This window comes from Hydra viridissima, unplaced genomic scaffold (genome assembly GCF_058129835.1).
Source record: "Hydra viridissima isolate aposymbiotic clone 2 unplaced genomic scaffold, HvirCarnegie_v1 scaffold_7, whole genome shotgun sequence".
NCBI classification, from domain to species: domain Eukaryota; kingdom Metazoa; phylum Cnidaria; class Hydrozoa; order Anthoathecata; family Hydridae; genus Hydra; species Hydra viridissima.
The window spans coordinates 122,592-139,023 of record NW_028324306.1 but is presented as its reverse complement, the minus strand read 5'-3'; the positions used below and the strand labels follow the sequence as shown (position 1 = coordinate 139,023).

At 29.1% G+C, this 16,432-nt stretch overlaps 2 protein-coding genes and 1 long non-coding RNA gene across 3 annotated transcripts; 1 reads left to right on the top strand and 2 right to left on the bottom strand.

Moving 5' to 3' along the window:
- Positions 1 to 969: 969 nt before the first annotated feature.
- Positions 970 to 2,868, bottom strand: LOC149885477 (uncharacterized). Its single transcript, XM_090093279.1, has one exon. It carries the CDS (start codon positions 2,866 to 2,868, stop codon positions 970 to 972), a length of 1,899 nt encoding a protein of 632 aa, XP_089949405.1.
- A 6,871-nt stretch (positions 2,869 to 9,739) lies between these two features.
- LOC149885475 (uncharacterized) lies at positions 9,740 to 13,549 on the bottom strand. The gene is made up of 3 exons (XR_016453812.1): positions 13,370 to 13,549; positions 13,096 to 13,275; positions 9,740 to 10,097 (listed from the first exon to the last, which is right to left on the bottom strand). It is a non-coding gene; the product is annotated as an uncharacterized LOC149885475 (long non-coding RNA).
- Positions 10,609 to 13,252, top strand: LOC149885476 (uncharacterized). The gene is made up of 3 exons (XM_090091954.1): positions 10,609 to 10,918; positions 11,455 to 11,692; positions 13,136 to 13,252. Exons 1-3 carry the CDS (start codon positions 10,702 to 10,704, stop codon positions 13,200 to 13,202), a joined length of 522 nt encoding a protein of 173 aa, XP_089948080.1. The 5' UTR covers positions 10,609 to 10,701; the 3' UTR covers positions 13,203 to 13,252.
- Positions 13,550 to 16,432: the final 2,883 nt, after the last annotated feature.

The window sequence follows — 16,432 nt, the reverse complement described above, 5'->3', positions numbered from 1 at the left end:
TTTAAAAAGATAAAAAAACTTTACTAAAATTTTCATTAACAAATCTTTCTAATAAAACACAAAGCCTAAAGTATAAAATAGTGTAGTGCAGTCTTGCCTTACATGGAAGATGGAAAATACTGTCTAGTTCTTATTCAGCTTTTTTTCAATCCAATCTAACCCTTCAATTTCCTTCCACTTTGCTTCACATAACTTTTTTTTGTTTATTTGACTCTTTTAAAAGCGTAAAGTCACTTTTCTTTTCTGCCTCTATGGCAAGTTTGTCCAACTCGTTAGATAACAACTCAATTTGACTTTGAAGAAGTCGCCGTTTTGCCCAAACAGCTTTTAACTCATTATTAACAATCTTTCGCTGTAACGCCACATTGTCACTTTCTTTTTTAAATTTTTGTTTTCTCAATTCTTCATGGTATGAGCTGCTTGCTTTTCTAGCATGTTGCTGCATTTCTTTGTTCCAAAACCTGACTAAAATATCCATTTGTCCTTTTTGAAATATTTGATTAAGTGATTCATCAAACGAAATAGTGCAATATGGAGAAGTTGAAAGGGTCAATAATAGCTCACTTCGAAAATATGGAGCAAGTCCATATGTAGCCACATACCCGGCCTTTGTTCGACCACATTGAAATGTCTTTGCAATATTGCTATTAGGGAACATTTTTCTGAACAATTCTCTGTAAATACAACAACTTTGTTTACTTTTATTTTCTACTGTTTTTTATTCAATTCTTTTACAACTTTTATACAGAAACAAAAAATTCTCGAGGGCGTAATTATGTACAAAAATAGCGTACGACTTGACTAAGTTATTAGTCAAGTCATAAAATGTAAATACGACAACTACAAAAATAGCGTATGACTTGACTCATAACTTACATCAATTAACTTTAATGACAAGAATTTTATAAACGTAATAATAAAGTTTCATAACGATCAGCTATTATCACATCACCCCAAGAACTAAAGTTCTTAAGTAACATAGTCATTTAAATATGTCGGCTTTGTCCTTTCTCTGGTTGATCGTCTGATCGCTGGTAATAAATTTTCGACGATTTCTCTGCCACCAGCTTCCTCCTCGTCGTCAACAACTGTTTCTTCGGTTTCTTCCTCTTGTACAGCAAAAATGTCTAAATCTTCAAAATCACTTTTATCGCTGTCGATCTTTTCACTGATAATAGTTTCTCTTGAAGCGTTTGAAACATTTGAGGCAGGAGCTATTCTCACATCTCGCACATGTCTTGGTACACCATCAATTTCAATATTTGTGTTTGTGAGTATGTCAGTTACAGTACCAATTTTCCAAACTGAAGTGCACTTTGCATCAGCAGGGCGAACGTAAACTTTTTCTCCAATTCCATAAGTTTCCATAACTCGTTGTGATCTTTCCTGAGTTTCAGTGTTTTTCTTCTCTTGAATTGGTAGACGCCAGACGTACATATTTTTCTGAGAAGCAGGTGCAGATTTCTCATTTGTTCCCACCGTTGGTGTTGCATTGTACCAAAATACCGCTAGTAACGGACATATTTGTGCCCTCGCAGCTGTTCGTTTTACTGTGCGGTGGTTACGCTCCACTATCCCATTCCCTGAAGGTCTATATGCGCATCTATACTTCCTTTTTACACACCATTTTTCACATATGTTTGAAAATTCTTTGGATTTAAACACCGCTCCATTATCCATCAACAGTTCTTGCGGTGGGCCATGCTCCCTAAATACGGATTCCAATTGATTTACTACACTTTTGGTATCTTCGCACGGCAACTTTCTCCAAACTGCAAACCGACTTGGTCCACAGTCAATCATTGTTAAATATGGCGACCCTTTATAGTGAGTCATATCACAAGCAATTCTATACCATGTGTCTGGTACATCTAGCACTCCATTTTCCCATTTTACTGGTGCTGGATCAATTGAATTACATTGGCAACAATTGCGAACACATTCTTCAACGTCTTTTCTTAATACGTGCGGAAGTCTTCGTTGCACTGTAAACATTGTCCGATTAACGCCAAAATGATGCTTTGAGTGACAATTACGAATTTCCTCAGCAATACTTACCCCAGCTAGTTCTTTAGTATTTTTTTTTGAAAGTTCATTTATCCAAGTTTTTGGAACTCTTGTCAACACGTCAGCTTTGTTTTTGGAGGACGGAACCCATTTCAATGTGATGTTTATACTATATTCTTTTATTAAGTCTTGCAATAGAGAAAGTCTTCTTTTAATAAGCATTTCTGATAATCCATTTGATCGAACCCTATGACTTTCAGTCAGCATACTTTTTAACCATCCATGAACTGTTACTGAATCAGTGAATACTGACAAATTCTTTATATGCCACTTAGCAGCTAGGTTTATCCCACGCACCACAGCATCTAATTCAGCAATATTAATATGCATGACATCATTTATACTTCGAAGCCAGGCTGCATCCTCAATTATTACGCCATTGTATTCTATAGCAACCCCCATTGCCATGCTGCTAGCATCACACCACAATGTCGCTCCATTTTGAATTCCTTCAGCATTCCATTTTCCTCTCACAGAATCGCTAACTTCCAATCGGCGCAATATTTCAATCAACCATGACTGAGCTTGATCTCCGATTAGATCATCCCAAGCGTCTCCTTGACTATGTCGTTTTATAAAACTGCAGGCAATTCTGAGCCAACCTCCAACAGGATAGTGACCTAACAAGTGTCCACATATCGAAAAAAGTTTCCGTCGTGTTACTTTTTCAGTTTTGATATCTTGTGACTTTGGAATGGTGTTTCCTCGTTTCCAACAAAGCTCCTTTTTTTCATTTCTAAATAGTTGCAAACCCAATACTCGTGCAGTATCACATTGCTCTGGTTTAGTGAAGTATGTCATGACTTTTATTAACATTAAAAAGTTGGCTCTCGCTTTGCATCTTAGGTGTTCCCAGCGATCCCAAACAATCGAAGCCGAAAAACAAAAAACAAACAATATCACCAATTGATCCGCATTAAGTCTAGTTAATAAATTTGATAATGATCCATTTAACTCACAAAAAGTTGTTAATTTTTTGCCTAAGATTACAACTCTAGCTCAATTTTGGCCAATGAAACAAATTTGAAAAGGGATCAGCACAGTATGTCTCTTAGTTAGTAACAAAATTGGTGACAAAATTTCCGAAGAAAAAGGATTTCTTTTATGATTCTTTTTCAAGATTGAGTACTTTTTCTCAAGACATTCTTTTGATTTCTAAATCTTTTTATGCTTAAGTAGTTGAAGCAAATTAGTTTGTAATATTAGGAGATGTATAATTTTGGGAGATATAAAGCGTTTTTGCAAAACGTCTTTAACTGGTTTTCTTTCAGACGTTTTCATTTTTATTTAAATAGTTTGAAAAAGTTTTCACAAAACAAAACTGGTAGAGGGCTCAATTTATTTATTTATATCATGTCTATTTCTAATTAATTCTATTTTATTTGGGTGACAGAAATGATTTGAAGACTCTGACGTCTACTACAACCAAACTAGGGATCGCCAATGTACTGTATAATAAAAATTCAGTGTACAGTTTACCGTATAGTATACCGTAGAGTATACTGTAAAGTATAACGTAAGCTTAACTTTTTACCTATTGATTTTTTTTATTACTGTTATTACAATTTGTTTCAGATCAGAGAAATCTGTAGAATAAACTAAAACCTTAAATCTTAAAACGGTGAAGAGCAGCACAAACAGCCTGGTATAAAAATATAACAACTTAACAAATTGAAGTTTTTATTAAGTAAATTTAAGAAACAAAAATTGAATTAAAAAAAAAAACAAAAACACTTTAGGCATGATAAGTCAAATAATAGACATGGTCATGTAATTTAATTCATTAAGAAAATATAATTGTTAAATTTTAAAGCCAGTCCAAAAATATTTCACAAATAAAAGTAAACAGGTATATAATCTGTATACTAATTATTAGTATACCAAGTATACGGTAAAGTATACCGTAAAGTTAGTGTATCGTAAACTGTAACTGGCGATCCCTAAACCGAACAGGCTAACTTAATCTTATTTGTAAATTTAAGGAAAACCAGTAATAAAATAATAAATCTTTGGAAACAAAAATAATAAATCCTTCTGTCAGGTAAAAAAAACGAATAAAGTGTAATTTTTAAAATCTTTTTTAAAAATACTTTTTATAAGTGATTGTTGTTATGTAAAGTGCTTTCATAAAATTCACTAAAAAAAAAGTTTTTTCACTATCAAATTTAAGAGTCTTTTACTTTTGCGTTTAATTGCAGTAATCGAATTGTTGTGATGTGAATGTCACCTCAGTTCAGTGAACATTCTGAGATCTTTATCACAGACTCCCATATATCAGTTGTTAATATCTAAATCTGCTCCATGACGAATGCGGCAACATTTTTATCATTTTAAATTAGGTTTGGTATCATTTTTTTAAAAAGAATTTTAAAATGTTTTTGAAACTTTTAATATCATTAAAATATTTATAATTAAATCATTTATGCATCAACTTTTTATTCCGAAGGAACTTGGTGACTATGTTATCAATTAACATAAAATATCAATGCATAAAACTAACGAGATCTTTTGAAAGAAAATATTAACAAATTTCTAAATACGTATGGCATACAACTGAATGCCAGATAGTTAAAACACAATTTTGTTTGCTCATTTTATACTGCATGGGTGAACATTACGGCTTAAATTTTTATAAACATTTAAAAAAGAAGACATTTTTTTTGAAAAATGGCTTCCTTTTGTTAAATTATGTTCAAAATGAAATTAATGTTTGACAAATTGTAAAGTTTAACCAAACTCAAGAAATGAAATATTCTAATCAATGATTCATTTTTACAAATAAATAATTTTCGTGCTAAATTCTTTTCTAATCATTTTTTTTCACATTTTAAGTGTTTCGTTTTTTAAATATCGACTCTGACCAATGGTTGATTACTCTAGTTAGTTTCAATAATATTAAAAACTAAAGTTTCTTAATATTATTATTATTGTTGTTATTATTATTATTCAAAATTTTTATTTATGCTCATAATAGTGGTGCATCCATACCAATATCGTCCCATATACATAAAAGGTAGTCCAATTATTAAAAAAATATATTGATTGAAAAGTTCTTTTTATAACATGCCATTAAGAAACTGCTTTTAAATTATGATGACTTTACGTGCTAAATTTAAGACAAAATAATTTTGATCAGGTGTTATTTTATAATAAACATAAAGTGTCGCCAGCTCATTTTAACTTCCACCGTGCTTAAAAGCCACAATGGCTTCGTAACCTTATTCTATTACTATCCGCGTAAATTTAAGTCAACAATCCGTTTATTCTAATTTAAAAGCTAATAATTTTATTTAGTTGGTTTTCTTAGTCCAGCGCATATATCGTTGAAATAATTTCATGATTATCATTTAATTGTACTTGTTTGTAATACTATTCAGTAATATCACTTATAAACTGAACTTGGGAGGATTGATTTAGGGTAAAGTGAACTTTTGTCAAAGTCATGAACTTTTCATATTATTTTTGTTTGATGATATAAAAATGATTGGTCACTTTAAAAAAAAGGTTTTCTAAAAAGATACATTTTAACGATAGCATCAGCTGTCCTGTTACTTTCCCCACTCTTCCACCCAGTCATTAGCCGTTACAACCATAAACATACATATAAGTTGTCTCACTTCATTATTTATCGCTATTTTTCTGCAAGTATTACTACTTTTAACATTTTTTAAAATTAGATTTAGTAAAAATGAATGTATTTGAAAAATACTATCATTTTGAAAAAGATTAAGGAAACCATGTATCAGACGATTGGTTTCCATTAGTATAGGATTTTTACACAATAAAACGCTTTTGTTATGTGGCCTCATATTCTTTTTTTTTACCTCATTCGATTTTAACGTAATCAAAGCGAAGAAACCGTAAATGAAAATAATAAGTAGAAATAATGAGAAAAAAGAGAAAGTGGAAAACTTAACAAATATTTGATGGAATTCCACGATCTTTTAATTTTTTAAAAGGGTTTTATAAAAGGAATCAATAGGCTAAGTTTGGAGCGAAAATAATTAGTGAAAGTAGCTGTTTTATCAATCTTTAAAAAAATGAAAATTACATATATATAACCTGAAATACGGTAAAAAACACCTTAAACCTTAAAATCTAACGAAAAAGATATGTAATTGATGATATACTAAACTTATATTAACAGAAATTCTGTTTTACTGACAGTTCAACCCGTTTACGGCAATTCCACTTATTATCAAGATACTTTTCCTAATAATAATAATAATAGTAATAATAATAATAACAATAATAATAATAATAATAATAATAATAATAATAATAATAATAATAATAATAATAATAATAATAATAATAATAATAATAATAATAACAATAATATATATATATATATATATATATATATATATATATATATATATATATATATATATATATATATATATACACATATACATTGCATATACAATAAACAACCGCAATATTTACATGCAACATCACTTGGCAACAAACAAGGAGAATTTAAACCTTTGTGTGAACTAAAAAGAGCATGGTTTAACAACTCATCAATTTTATAGTTAGTAGGTTTCATAGTATAAAATAAAAATAGATGTGGCAGGCAAAAAGGTGGAAATTGCTGGAACTTTTGGAATTGCTTTATACATGGAGAACAACTTCACATCATATAAATTAAGTGACAGAAATCAGGACAACCAAAATTGTTGAGTAAAAAGAGCAAAAACATAAGCAAACAAAAAAAAGTTCAAAACATGCAGAGGTAATAATAAAAAATACAGCTGAGAACAAACCAAGTTTATACCGAGGTACGAATTCCTTAAAAACAAAACAGAAAGTTTATGGAACATATTCAGGGTGTTAGCTAGCCTAATCATTAGCCAAATGGCGCCGAGTATACTGTAGAATTCCCAATGGGTTTAATGTTTCCAAAATTCAATACCTCTTTTTTTTTTTTTTTTTAATAGTAATAGTGGTAGTGGTGGTAGTAGTAGTAGTGTTAGTAGTAGTAGTAGTAGTAGTATAGTAGTAGTAATAATCTTAGTTGGCCTCATTTTACGAATTGCCTAGCTCTGACACTATGAATTTTGCCCTCATATTACAATATTTTGCCTGCGTAACAATATTAAGTTACACAGAATGTAATTACGAATCTGCCCTTATGTCACAAAATGTGCATAGCACGAGGGCAAAAACTGCACTCATGTTAACTACATAGTAACATCAGGGCATTTGTCATAAAACATTTATTTTAAGATAAACGATTAAGCGAGCAATTTGGTCAATTTAAACATGGCAAAGTTTGATGTATTAGTGGAACGATTAAGATTGATATAGTAATAAATTTAGATTGATAATATAGTTAGAACGATAACATATTAATAAACAATATTTATGTTCAACATATATGCAATAGTATCTAAAATAAATTGAATGATATTGAAAATATATTAATTAACTAAGATTGATAATAAAGTTAACTAATACCTTAATCTAACTTTATTATCAGCTATAAACACAAATTTATTGCTATCTAGGTAGTAATTAATCTGTGTTTATTGTTAAACCAACAATGTTATTGAACTTTTTGTCGACTAATCATACTAATTAATAATACCTTTGAGGTCCTCATTGATGTAAGTTCTATGTTTTTTTGGATAAAAAAGATAGAGCTTACATCAATGAGGATAGAGAATAGAATTAGGAGTAATAAAGTAGCAAGCATGGTAAAGAGATACAACCTTAGCCGATGGTTAAAATCAGAAGCAAGATTTGATCCTAGAAGACAAAGGGTAGATGACTCATTTAGTACATTACTGTTCATAAATATAGGAAGATCTAGATTTTTGCGACAAGGATTCTCCGAAAAAAATTTAGTCTTATCTGAGTTAGAGATAATTCTCTATCAAAAAAAGAAAAAATATTATAATTTTATTTTCATTGCAAAATTATAAGTTTAATTTTATAAAAAAGTTATTAAAAAGTTATAACTTTGAAAATATGTCTCACCCATTTAGGGCTAGATGTTTGGGTTACATGAGGGCTTCAAACCGGGATTATAGATATATTCCTGTTTATCATAAAATATATTCCTGGCTAACACCCCGACATTGCCACAAGTCAACAAATGTAAACAGTTTAAAGAACAAATTAGACAAATATTTTGCATTAAAAAAATTAACCTAATGAGTTTTAAAAGTAATAAAATTTTTTAATACTAATAAAAAGTATAAAAAATTTAAACAAAAATTACTTTTGGTCTTAAGTCTTCTAAGTAGTTTAAGTTTTTTATTCTTTTTATTAGTATATACCTACATTATCAAAAGTGAGTTGTCAAAGTGAGTTTCTAATATAAATATAAAATAAACACAAGCATGTAAGTTTGCTATGGAGCCATTTTACAATAATAAATAAATCTTCAAATAAATTATAATAGGAAAGACAATTTTTAGCTTCAAAAAAATGTTGCATATTAAATGACATCTTGAAAATATTCAATATAATGTTAAATGACATTTAGAAGTCCTTTCATATTTATTAATAAGATATCTTGCTTTACTGTAGCATAGCCTTAAGTAAAGGATAAACTATGCCTAAGTTAAGTTAGATTTTACTTTAAACATATTAAAAGAAACAAAGTTATATAAGGTCTTGTAGACTACATGTAGGCTACAGTCTACATAGTAGATTACAGGTATAACTCCTTTAAATGTGTTTAAAGTCTAGCTTTACTTTCGGCATCGTAATTGATTTTTACTAGTATAACCCAAAAACTATGCTATTTACTACATTATACTATTTTAGTATACAAATATATTTAAAAAATACAAATACTATACAAGTGCACTGAAATATTGCTGCCTAACCTTTTCCATGATTCACTTGTATGACATAAACTTCGCCTGCCTGGGGATTGTTGAGTGTAGTTGTTCTATATTCATTATTGCTCTTGGCGATAAGATTTGCAATAACCTCTGTTATAAGGTGCTTTATGCAACATGTCAAAATTGGCACAGTCATTTATTAAAAAGTCATCATAAAAAAATTTAGCAATATGTAGGTACGTGTGCAAAATTTTTAAACTATTCAAATATTTAGTTATTATATATCATTGTAAAGAGCTTTAAATCAGTATTACAATGGTGAAAATTTGAAAAAAAAACTAATCATTCTGCTAAAAGATATGCCTATTTAAGTGACAAAAATTCATTATAAGGAATGCTTAAGAAAACTGCAACCAACTTAAAAAAATAGCGTTCGGCTTACGGTGGTTTTATAATAGAACTTCATTGTTTAGTTTTTAACGCATTAATTTGCCTCGGCTATATTTTTATTCAACTAATAGCAGAATATGGTTTTGTGTGTGTGTGTGTGTGTGTGTAAATTATGTTTTGAATATTTTTAAAAAATCACCAATATTTTAAATAAAGTTTCATTTTTCTAAAAAAACAATTTTTTAATGAATAAAAAAGTCAAATATACAAAAGGCTCATAACCGTGAATCCCCTCCCCCCCCCCAACTTCTACAACAAAAGAATATTTGGAGCCTTTACTGCGTGAAAAAATAGAGTATGAGCGTTTCATTATTTTTAAATGAAATTTGGCAGGTACATAGAAAATAGATATATAAAATTGATTCAAAAGTTAAAAAAAAAAAAACCATCATCCCTTCAATGTCAATTCACTACCAGAACAGGAATGAAGTTTTCAATAGCAATGAAATCACTAAAAAAGTTAGTAACTGAAAAAAAAAAAAAAATTGCAATAAACTTACAACACTCTACTTTTAAAATATTATCCAAGTCAATATAAAATTCTAAAAAAAGAGACGAGAAAAATCCATCCTTGCAACACCAACCTCGAGCACGCGGTGAAAAAATGGTCACAGATTTTATCTTTAAAATCGGTTGAATTTGTTTGCAGAAATTTAACTATTAAAAGTGCCGTGTCACTTGAATGATTCGCCCCGCTGATCCGCTCCGCCCCGCCGTTTTTACCTACTGTAAGTTACGTTTGTAATGTGCTGTCTTAACTTTGGCGAAACTTTAAAATCACTAAATAATAAGAATGGCATTACATTACTACAATGCATATGTAGTTCTATTGTCAGATTGATATACTATTAGGAATCTTAACATACATAAATTATATATATTATAAAAAGGTTTAGTAATAATCATAGATATTAATAAAAGACAACTGCATTTTAATGATATAACATCTTATTAAGATGTTATATTATTATATATATTAAGCTTAATATATCTTATATGTAATGATATAGCATCTTATATTAGATGATATATTGTCATATTGTTAATATGATATAATTTAATATCTTTACAATGTAACATAATATCTTTATAATGTATACATATATATATATATATATATATATATATATATATATATATATATATATATATATATATATATATAATAGCATAACATCTTTATAAAATGTTATATTATGCGAGGATTTGTATTATACGAGTCCCTGTACAACAATATAACATCTTATAATGATATAATATTTTTATTATTAAATATATTTTCTTCTTCAGAAATTTTTTTTAAAAAGGTACATGTCTTATTAAGTATTATGATAACTTTATAAAAGTTTAGTCAAAATGGATATTCCAATTATTCTAGCTGCACATGGTCAAGATCAAATTTGGTGTTGCTTTAAGCAATTACTCTGATGTGGAATGTCTTCAAAAACTTCATTTAACAAAAAATAATATAAGAGATATTGTCAACACTTTACACGATGATTTGTCAACAATCATATTGAGAAGCAACCCAATTTTTTCAGAAGCAAAAGTACTGATAGTACTAAGGCTTTTATCAACTGGGAGTTTTCAACCAGTAATTAGTAAGAATTATTAGTTAATACCAAAAAGATTAGCTACAATCTTATGATTCTTTATTGTTAAACATGCTTGTTATTAATGGATTGTTACAAATGCAACTTAAAGGCGGTGCTTTATACAGGGTTTTTATTCAACCTAAAATGCCTAGCAAACCTAAAGGTAGAAAAAATCCCAGGGAAAACCTGGAAAACTTGGTTTACAGAAGAAAAAAAAGAAATAAAATAAAACTTATTTTTTCTCTATATGGAAATATGAAACTTTATTATTGTGTAGCAAAAATCAAACAAACCCTAATTTTTTTAACTTAGCATAATAGATTGTCAAAAGATTAAATTTTATACTGCACCCTCCTACTCTTCCTAAATTGTGATTTTATATTTTTGCAGACTTTTGGTAAGGTTACTGTATTTTTCAAGTTATTTAGAGTTTAACCTTGTCAAAGTTCACTTTTCTCTCAGATAACTAACTTGCTTTGCTTAATTAAAATATAATAGTCAATATGTATATTTCGTTCACATGTTGTTTCATGTAATTTTAGGTGACACCTCTCATGGAAGCCAGTCAAGCTACAGTTGCACACTTCGCCAGTGTTACAAATATTTTATTCAGCACTATCATCACCTTGTCAGATGGTATGATAGTCCAGAGGAGATGGCTGAAACAAAGAGAAAGTACTTTCAATCATTCGGAGTTAAAGGTCTCCTTGGAGTAATAGATGGTACAATGATACCAATCAAAGGATTTACTATGGCTGATGAGCCAGCATATATTTGCAGGTAAACTCATCATTCTAATTTAATACCTGATCATTTTGATTTGATACCTGATCATTTTGATTATATTACTTTAGGTCATTAGTCAAAAAGTTTAAAGTATACACTGCTTGGCCTACTTACACAGGCATTCTTAACATGAGAAACTTAAAAAGCTTTTGTTTCACAGATTTATTCTGTCTCTGTATGTTTGCATGTAATGCATGCAAGGTTCAAAAAAAATATTTCTGCTCTATTATTCTTTATAAAAAAAAAACTATACTTCCTTTTTTTTTAGGTGCTAATGCTTTTTATGCTGTATTTTATTTCACATTATTATGTTTTTATAAAGGGCTTCATGTTGTTAATAATATGTAAAAAAATATATTTGATTTATGAAGAGACATTTCTTCAATTTCACAAAGTGCAACATGTTTATTATGAAAGTTGAAGTTTTTTTTAATATTTTAAATACCACATCATAGTTCTTTAAAGTTTGAAAACATCAAGTTAGTTAACATAAGTGCTAAACTTAAAACAATATTATAATATAAGGTCATATAGTTTAAGGTGAACAGCTGTTCTAACATGATGTCAATGTTTCCCAAAAAGGTTTTAGCTGCTCTCAGGATTTTTAAAAATTTTAACATTTTGAAGATTTTTAACTACTTATTTTTAAAAAAGGATATCCTGTTTTGAACTGTCAGGTTGTCATTGATGCTGATGAAAAGTTTAGAGATATTGTTGCAAAGTATCCTGGATTGTGCCGTGATGCCTTTATTTTTTCTAATTCTGCATTAAAACAGACATTAGAATATGATCCAAATGCAGGTTTCTCAAACCAACCAAATTCGACTTGGTATTTTAAGAAGAGCACAAATCAAAAACTAAATATTTGCAAATATAAAGAAGTGATTGGAGTCTGAGAACAAGAATACATCATAAAGTTTGCCCAGGGCAATGAGTCAATAAAGTAGTATTATTATCAAGAATGACATGTTATTCTTTGTTTGTAAATGAATAACTATGTAATGATAATGTTATGTATATATATATATATATATATATATGAGCTTTTTCACTGCAAGAGGTGTTATTTTGTGTTGCATATATTTTTAAATTGTATACAGTTCAGCCAGTTGTGTCCATTATCCTTAACATGTAATAAATAAATCATAGTCTTTCAAATAAGCTTGATATGTAATTCAGCTGATAAAAATAATAAAATTGTACTTGTCAAGTAAATCTCTGTAAGGTCAAAAAAGCATTACATGTATATGGTTGGTTAAGTTGTATGTTAAGCAGTAGCTTTATAAGAGTAAAGATTGCGTTTAAATTTTTAGTAAACTCCATTTGAAAATATTCTTCTAAAATTAAACGTTCAACTGAATAAATTTATATATTATTAGCTTTTTATATAGTATTACCTTTTTTAACTTTGTTAATGTTTTTACTTTTACTATTTAGTATTGTCTTTACTTTATGCTGCTTTCCATCTTTACAAAGCAGTAAAATCAACCGATGCGGATATTGAAGAGGTGATAAAACAATGGTTAAGATATGCATGCGATCGTGATAGCGGAAGGAGGGCGGGAAACAGGAAAAAACTAAAGAAAAAAATCCATAATGAACAAGAAAGCGATGAATTTTATGACAGTAGTGATATATAAATTGTTTACTTTTGAATAATATAATCTTTACCATGTTAAACGGTGTTCTTTCTGTATACGTATTGCCTTTAAGCGAAAGGGTTTATCTAAAGAATCTATTTAGAATGCGGCGCCAAGTATTTGGCATTTCTATATAGAGACGCAACGTCGAATCAAAATAAAATACGACGTTGATTCAACATAAAATACAAATTTGAATCAACATAAATACAACATTGAATCAACATAAATACAACGTTGAATAAACATAAAATACAACTTAAATAAACATACAAAACAACGTTGGATCAACATAAAATACAACGCTGAATCAACATAAAGTACAACGTTGAACAAACATAAAATACAACGTGGAATCAACATAAAATACAACGTTGAACAAACATAAAATACAACGTTGAATCAATATAAAATACAACGGTGAATCAATATAAATACAACGTTTAATAAACATAAAATACAACGTTGAAACAACATAAAATATAATGTTGGATCAGCATAAAATACAACGTTGAATAGGCATTATATACAGCACTGCGCCAACGTAAAATCCTACACTGTACCGACTTAAAATAAATGTTTTTCCAACGTTGGATTTTTGTTGTTGGCGACGTCGCATTTGTAACCATAATGATATAAAAACAACGTTGGCAACCGACGTTGGGCCAACACTCCGCGCGACATTGTTCTAATGTTTTAACAACGTATAAGTGCTAGCTGGGTAGTTTATGTTTTTGTTTTATATTTTAGCAGAACTATCAGGTTCAGTCACCAGTGGTACAATAAGTAAAGTTCTATCTCGTCTTGCTTCAATTCAGGTTGATATTAATGAAATTAAAAAAACACAAGAAGCAATCCTAAATACTATGCGAAAAATGGTACATGTTGATATTACTGATTTACCAGATGGCATTAAGTTGCCTATTACAACAGAAAAAGAACTTAATGATTTAGAAGAAAAACTTGGTTGCAGGGATACCTGGACCGCTTTGGTAATCTAAGAATGTTTTAAAAATATTTAATTTGAGTAAATACAAACTCATGTATATATATACATTATAATATTAATAATATATTTATTATATTGTTTACGTGTATATATATTATTATATTTATAAGAGTTTATTTGGGGATGACACTTTTATATGGATTGTGGCGAGTAAAGTATATAAAATATGTATAAAAGCTTCCTGATGATCCTGTCAAAGGAGAAACAGCTTGTTGAAGATAGATAAGTGTTTTTACTAATTTATAAATATATATATAGTTATAAATTAGTAAAAACACTTATCTATTTTCAACAAGCTGTTTCTCCTATATATATATATATATATATATATATATATATATATATATATATATATATATATATATATATATATATATATATATATATATATATATATATATATATATATTTATAAATATATTTGTATATATAAAATATAGAATTATATAAGTATGTAAATAAAATATAGAATTTTATTCTTTTCAGAAAACGTATTTTGGAACTACTGGCGGGAAAGATTGTGGCTCTACTACAAGAAATATTTTAAAAAAGATATTTAATAACAAAGTAGCAATGAAATTAAATTTTGCAGGACGTGGGGGTAAGATGGGGATTAAGAGCTTGCAAATAACTCAAGCTATAAAAGGTATATAACTAAGGTTTTTTATGTTTAAAGATATCAGTATATACTTTTATTTTTCTACTTAATTATTTCATACTTTTTAGTATATAAGGCATACTTTTAAAAATAATTATCAACTTCATTAAAGTATTAGCTTTTTTAGTCTAACTTTGATATTGTTTTTACTTTTACTATTTGGTATTGTCTTTACTTTAAGCTGCTGTCCATCTTAATAAAGCAGTAAATTCAACCGATGCGGATATTGAAGAGGTGATAAAACATTGGTGAAGATATGCATGCGATCGTGATAGCGGAAGGAGGGCGGGAAACAGGAAAAAACTAAAGAAAAAAATCCATAATGAACAAGAAAGCGATGAATTTTATGAGAGTAGTCATACATAATTTGTTTTCTTTTGAATAATATAATCTCTACCATGTTAAACGGTGTTCTTTCTGTATACGTATTGCCCTTAAGCTAAATGGTTTATCTATAGAATCTATTTAGAATGCGGCGCCAAGTATTGGCACCAATAAGCGCTAAGTATTTGGCATTTCTATATAGAGACGCAACGTCAAATCAGTGGCGGCGTTAGGGTAGGGCCTGGTTGGGCGATGGCCCAGGGCGCCGAATATAAAGGGGCAAAATTTAGCCTTTTTTTGTATGGGGTTAAATTGAGTTAGGGCGCCGTAGAAATCTCGCCCAGGGCGCTGGTAGTGCTAAAACCGGCACTGCGTTGAATCAAAATAAAAAACAACGTTGATTCAACATAAAATACAAATTTGAATCAACATAAATACAACGTTGAATCAACATAAATACAATGTTGAATAAACATAAAATACAACTTGAATAAACATACAAAACAACGTTGGATCAACATAAAATACAACGTTGAATCAACATAAAGTACAACGTTGAACAAACATAAAGTACAACGTGGAATCAACATAAAATACAACGTTGAACAAACATAAAATAAAACGGTGAATCAACATAAAATACAACGGTGAATCAACATAAATACAACGTTTAATAAACATAAAATGCAACGTTGAAACAACATAAAATATAATGTTGGATCAACATAAAATACAACGTGGAATAGACATTATATATGGCACTGCGCCAACGTAAAATCCTACACTGTACCGACTTAAAATAAATGTTGTTCCAACGTTAGATTTTTATTGTTGGCGACGTCGCATTTGTAATCATAATGATATAAAAACAACGTTGGCAACCGACGTTGGGCCAACGCTCCGCGCGACATTGTTCTAATGTTTTAACAACGTATAAGTGCTAGCTGGGTAAGCTTAGTTTTTTAGGCAAAAACGGAGTGACTTTAGAAAGAGAGTCTTTGACCTTAGAAAAAGATACGTTTTTAAGTTGTTTGAATGGTTGTTTAAAGAAAGAATTACTCGTAATACTCCGTTTTGATGTGAAGCAACTTTGGAAAAACACG

Bases quoted from the DNA above. Each gene is read 5' to 3' on its own strand.
- LOC149885477 (XM_090093279.1), bottom strand. From the start codon at position 2,868: ATGACATACTTCACTAAACCAGAGCAATGTGATACTGCACGAGTATTG.
- LOC149885476 (XM_090091954.1), top strand. From the start codon at position 10,702: ATGGTCAAGATCAAATTTGGTGTTGCTTTAAGCAATTACTCTGATGTG. The intron at 10,919-11,454 runs GTAAGAATTATT...ATGTAATTTTAG, and splicing joins GAGTTTTCAACCAGTAATTA to GTGACACCTCTCATGGAAGC. The intron at 11,693-13,135 runs GTAAACTCATCA...TTTACTATTTAG, and splicing joins GAGCCAGCATATATTTGCAG to TATTGTCTTTACTTTATGCT.